The sequence below is a fragment of the Gastrolobium bilobum genome, unplaced genomic scaffold, assembly GCF_033153095.1.
Source record: "Gastrolobium bilobum isolate Gb01-03AN ecotype WA unplaced genomic scaffold, APGP_CSIRO_Gbil_v1 utg30690, whole genome shotgun sequence".
In the NCBI taxonomy this organism is placed as follows: Eukaryota; Viridiplantae; Streptophyta; class Magnoliopsida; order Fabales; family Fabaceae; genus Gastrolobium; species Gastrolobium bilobum.
In genome coordinates this window covers 208,185-214,468 of record NW_026896631.1, presented here as the reverse complement: position 1 = coordinate 214,468, position 6,284 = coordinate 208,185, and the positions used below count along the sequence as shown (strand labels likewise).

Here is a 6,284-nt window from a genome sequence, read left to right as displayed (position 1 = left end):
AATATTTGAGTTGTTAGATGCAAGTAAAACATATTTAGAAAGCAAGCCATATGCTATTTTGTACTTGTCGGATTTATAAGCCTACATGCCGACCTATATCATATTATTTACTTTAAATAAAATAAATAAAACTATTATTTTAATAATTTTGAATAATAAATTAATATTATTTTAGTTATTTTTAATTATTTAATACTTAATAGGCTTAAATAAGCTAAAAGGCCTAGGCCAAGGCTTTTAATTTATAATATAGGTTATGTCAGACTTGTAATTTGGGCCTACACAGACTAACAAGCTAGGTCTATGGTTTTTTACACAAGCTTAGCCCATTTAAGTCAACGCATAGCCTAGCCTATTTACAACCCTACTTATGATTATGTACTCGGGGGAGTACATAATCATAATGTTAAAGTTATTTTTTTTTCTCTTTCCAAAAACTTTTCAGAAAAAAGCAATTTTAATATTATAATTATGTACTCTCCAGAGTACATAGTTATAAGAGGGTGGCAGGAGATAAACTTATCTCAAGTAGCTGAAGAAATATTTTTTCTCTATATATATATAGGGTAAGATTATACTTACTACCATTTTAGTCTTTTTACTCTTACTACCTGATTGGTTGGCGTTGGATCAGTTTGAAATCAACGATTAAAAAATGAAAAAAAATTAACTGAATTTCAAATTGATCTAACAGTAACCAATCAAGTAATAAAAGTAGTAAAACTAAAATAATACTATTAGTAAGTATAACCTTCATTATATATATATATATATATATATATATATATATATATATATATATATATATATATGTGGGGCAGGATCATCTTACACTCATGTAAGAATAATGAGTCTTACACCAAATCTTAACCATTGATTTTCTGCATCTAACGGTTCAAATTTATTAGATTTCACTCATTAATTAATTTTTAATTCTCAATAAATCTCAACCGTTAGATGCACGGAAATCAACGGTTAAGATTTGATGTAAGATTTATTATTCTTACACCGGTATAAGTTGATCCTATATATATATATATATATATATATATATATATATATACTGGACAATGTCATTTGACATTGGTATCAAACCAAAATTTTTGACACTTTTGAATTATTGATTTCCAATAATATGACGAGGATGATTTATTAAGAATTTATAATTAATTAATTAGTGTAACTCCATAAATTATAGTTATTAAATTAGTGAAAATCAACATTTCAGATAAATTTTTATAGTTTGATATAAGTATCAAATGGTCTCGGTTTAACAATATTAAATTTCATTTTTTTTAATACAAACAGCGAATTAAACAAAGAGAAATTTTTTTGACCAACCTGTCCGGTTGTTGCAACACCTATTAGATATTAGTTTATGGGAAGTTATTGTCTCATTTTACATAAGATAACTATCTCATACTACTCTTACATAAAAAATTGTGTCATCACTTTTTTTTTTAATGGGTGGTGGGCCCCACCCCACCATATTATGTGTCTACGATGAGAGATATTTATCTCTAAAAATATGAGAAAAATAAATCCCATTAATAGCTTATGTATACAATAATTGATGACTTCATTGTTAACTCATAGTGAGGTTATAATTATTTTCATTCGCATAACTTAAACACAAAAACTGTGATTTAACACATATAATATAAAGTTACGAGATTCGTAACTAAAAAAAAAATAATGTAGTAAATTTGCCATGCTAAATTGTTAAACAAATCACATGCATGTATGTAACTTATGTCAGTTGGTGAAAAATTGAAAACCCCATCTTCGAAATGGGCCCACAGCCCACCCACTTCTTATAATATTCCACCATCTTGACTATATAGGATTCAAGACATGGAATCAAAATATCTAAAACATAAAGCTCTTGACCTGACTGTTGACAAGTTAAATCTGAAAGCACAACATCAAATTCAACAATATAAACATCATGTGTTGAGCAAATTAAGGAATTGTAAGGCAAACAAAGAAGAGAAGAACAATGATGATAAGTTTCAAACCCCATCACTTCTATCCTCTCTTCCTCTTTATCCTCTTCATCATTGGACTTGTTCTTGATCCTTCTAATGCTCAAACTGAGACACAAAAAAACAACACAGGCTTTAGCTGCAACAAGAGTTCGTATCCATGTGAAGCCTATGCTTTCTATAGTGCCTCAAGTCCAAATTTTCTTGACCTTGCTTCAATAGGTGACCTTTTCTCTGTTAGCCGCCTCATGATATCAAAACCAAGCAACATATCAAACTCTTCATCACCTCTTGTCCCTAACCAACCCCTCTTTGTTCCCTTAACTTGTTCTTGCAACACAGTTAACAGCACTTTTGGTTCCATATCTTATGCTAACATCTCATACACCATCAAACCCAATGACACTTACTACCTTGTCTCCACTTTCCAATTTATGAACCTCACAACCTTCCCTTCTGTTGAGGTTGTGAACCCAACTCATATCGCTACAAACCTATCAATTGGTGATGATGTTATATTCCCTGTCTTCTGCATGTGTCCTAATAACAGAACAACCCTTTTGCAAGAAAGAGCCAATTACATGATCTCTTATGTTGTTCAACCTTCTGATAACATATCATCAATTGCTTCAAGGTTTGGATCACAGGAACAGTCCATAATTGATGTGAATGGTGGTAAACTTACCCTTTATGATACCATCTTTGTTCCGGTGACTCGGTTGCCGGTTCTTTCGCAACCGGCGGTGGTTCCTTCTTCTCCTCCTCCTGCTGCTGCTGCTGGAAATGGAAGCTCTGATGATAGGACTGGGACAGTTAGAGGATTGGCTATTGGGTTGGGAATTACTGGGTTGTTGTTGATTTTGGTAACTGGGTTGTGGTTTTATAGGGAGGTTATGTTCAAGGATAGGGTGGGGATGGTTAGAGATGAGGAACAACAGAGGAAGAAGCATAACTTGCATGTGGGAGGGAAAGAGAACAAAGGGAACAAGCATATGGATGTCATGTTGATGGCTAATGTATCAGATTGCTTGGACAAGTATAGGGTGTTTGGAATTGAAGAACTGATAGAAGCCACTGATGGGTTTGATCAAAGTTGCTTGATTCAGGGTTCTGTCTACAAAGGCTCAATTGATGGGGAAGTATTTGCAATCAAGAAGATGAAGTGGAATGCCTATGAGGAGCTCAAGATCTTACAGAAGGTAACACTAATCTTTTTCACATATCTTACATTATTAATTGTTTGTTAATCATGTCTAAGAGTTGTTGGTTTAATGGCGATTACCTTAGACTCCAATGTTTTACCTGGGGGATCGATTCCCGGAAAGTGGAGAGGCACAAATCCAAAACTGAATTAGTTGGATCCATTAGGACTTTGGACACTTGTTGGTATCTAAAATAATTATTTGTTAATCATCATTGTTTACTATTAAAAATCCTATTGTTATTCTGCTTAGATTCCATTTTTCTCTGTGATGCCCAAATTATCTATCAAAAAAGTGCCTGAGTTAAACTAAAAAAGAGTGGAAGATACAGAATCACAAGTAATAACATTGAAATTTGAAACAGACCATAAGCTGTGGGTGAGGAACAGATAGTTGATTAATAATCAGATGAGATTAAGTGAGGTGACTTGCCTGATGAATGGTCAACAAAATTGTATGTTATGTGTATAGAAGGTTTCAAATGTTGCAAAATGCTACTTTGTGCATTACATCACCCTCCTCCGACTTGTTTAGTTTTTAGCTTATTTAAATCAAGGGAATAAAGTATAAACCTCTAGATTCCTAGACATGCACAATTATAATATTCCCATGGTACTTGAGGCAAAAAAATAATCGGAATCGTAGCATGTGAATTATTGTGTAACCTTCGTTTATTGAGCAAAAAAATAATCGGAATCGTAGCATGCGCATAAAGTTTATATATGCATTTTGGTTATAACTTAACAAAAACTTCATCAGACTGGAATTTTTTATTGTAAATATAAGTTAGTCATTATTTTCATGTATTTTAAAAAAGCATCAAGAGGAATTAAACAATAGTAGTTGACGGTATAGATTCTTCTGATTATTTAATTAATATTTTTCCAACTTTGTCTTATTTTTCAGATCAGAGTTGATTAATATTAAGATATAATATAGTGTTTCTGATTAAACTTTAAAGCAGCACGTTAGGTGGTGTGCTAAAGGCATAATGAAAGACAATGGACCCCCCCCTCTGCTCTTGGTCCATTTTCCATTTGAAGACAGAAAAAACTATAAACACTGTAGTTCAAAGAAAACTGAAAGCAAGAAGCAAGAAAAATAAATAACAAAAGCATAATAGGCTGCACACACACACACTCTTTCTTTCTAGTAGTTTTAACTCTTGTTTTGATCGATCCGGGAGGATCATGAATGTAAACAGTATGGTTGTAGTTAACATAGGATCTATATGCTTGTGGGAGCCTATAAAAGAGATGCCACAAGGGATGACATATGACTGTGCACAAAGAGGCTAAGAGGTTTGAGCTTAAAGGACATGGGGAGTGTGCACAATAATAGTCAAGAGAGTAGGGTTTAGAAAGTGTGTACTTGAGAAGACTGAACCTGCTATTTATAGATAGGGTTATCTATAGGGGGGGAGAGTTTGAGTGGAAGTCAAACTGTTGGGGATAGGATATTAGATCATATCCCTTAGTATCTGAGTTGTTTGTTACTAGTAGATGCTGTGTGATCCATTAGATGGGTCGACAACATGTCTCATTCTGCATTTTTTTCGAAATATAAGTGCGTGTGGTCCAAACTTGTGTCACATACTATTCATGATATATGTTCATCCTTGAGTAGTTGATTAACAGTGTACCATTTTCTGTGTTAAAGGTAAACCACGGGAATCTGGTGAAGTTGGAGGGATTTTGCATAGACCCGGAAGAAGCAAATTGCTATCTAGTCTATGAATATGTTGAGAATGGATCTCTTTACTCATGGCTGCATGAGGACAAAAACGAAAAGCTGAATTGGAAAACAAGGCTGAGAATAGCCATTGACATTGCCAATGGTCTCCAATACATACACGAGCACACAAGGCCAAGAGTTGTGCACAAAGACATCAAGAGCAGCAATATTCTATTGGATTCCAGCATGAGAGCCAAAATTGCCAATTTTGGGCTTGCAAAGTCAGGAATGAATGCCATTACAATGCACATAGTGGGAACACAGGGCTATATTGCCCCTGAATATCTAGCTGATGGTGTGGTCTCAACAAAGATGGATGTGTTCTCTTTTGGGGTTGTGTTGCTTGAACTAATTTCTGGGAAGGAAGCCATTGATGAGAAGGGAAATCTCTTGTGGGCAAGTGCCATAAAAACTTTTGAATTGAATAATGAGCAAGAGAAGGCTAGGAGACTTAAGGAATGGATGGATAAGGCTATTTTAAGGGACACATGCTCAATGGAAAGTTTGATGGGCGTTCTCACCATTGCAATTGCTTGTTTCCATAAAGACCCATCAAAGAGGCCCAGCATAGTTGACATTGTCTATGCATTATGTAAAAATGAAGATACAGGCTTCGAACTCTCAGATGAAGGGATTGGTTCCCCAAGGTTGGTGGCTAGGTGAACTGGGTTCTGTTGATGGCCCATTTGGTTTAAAAGACCCCAATATGTAGTACTTAACCCAAAATATTCTTGGGTTGTCCAATCTTTACAGATTGCATAATCTTTATCTAGGACTTATTGTAGATATGGACAACAAATAAGCTTTCAAGTGGGGCTTCTTATGTTGGTTTGCCTTTGGCAGCATTTGTAAAAGATGCCAAAAAGTACTGCTAAGTAATTAAAGTTAGAAGTGTTTTGAGAGGTTTTTGATGTTTTCCATTTTTTTTAATATATAGGATCTCCCAGTTTCACATTTACAGTTGCGTATCAGATTTAAAGAGAATTGATGGTAGTGAAAATGCAAAAATGGCGAGCTAGAAAAGTAAATAAAAGGACTTTCACTTTTTATGCTTAAATAATCAGTTTTTAAACACCTTAAAAAAAAGCATTTAAATTTCATGACCCTACTAATTAGAATACTAAACTTCTCATGTAGATAATCAATCATTTAACCTGATATTTGAATGCTATTATCATAGTTGTTATCAATTTTATTGCTAACGAACATAGACGTGTGAGTATAAATAGGAGTATTTGGTGAAGATTTTGCATCACATTACATCTATCAAATACATTCTCAAGGATATGGCTGACTTCACTTCCAAGACTGGGATCGACCCATATAAGCACGCTAATGAGTCGATGTTTTGTTAACATGTTTG

General features: G+C 34.0%; 1 protein-coding gene across 1 annotated transcript; it reads left to right on the top strand.

The window, feature by feature from the left end:
- The first annotated feature begins 1,962 nt into the window (after positions 1-1,962).
- Positions 1,963-5,879, top strand: LOC133301142 (serine/threonine receptor-like kinase NFP). The gene is made up of 2 exons (XM_061500752.1): positions 1,963-3,184; positions 4,847-5,879. Exons 1-2 carry the CDS (start codon positions 2,000-2,002, stop codon positions 5,582-5,584), a joined length of 1,923 nt encoding a protein of 640 aa, XP_061356736.1. The 5' UTR covers positions 1,963-1,999; the 3' UTR covers positions 5,585-5,879.
- The last annotated feature ends 405 nt before the right edge of the window (positions 5,880-6,284 follow it).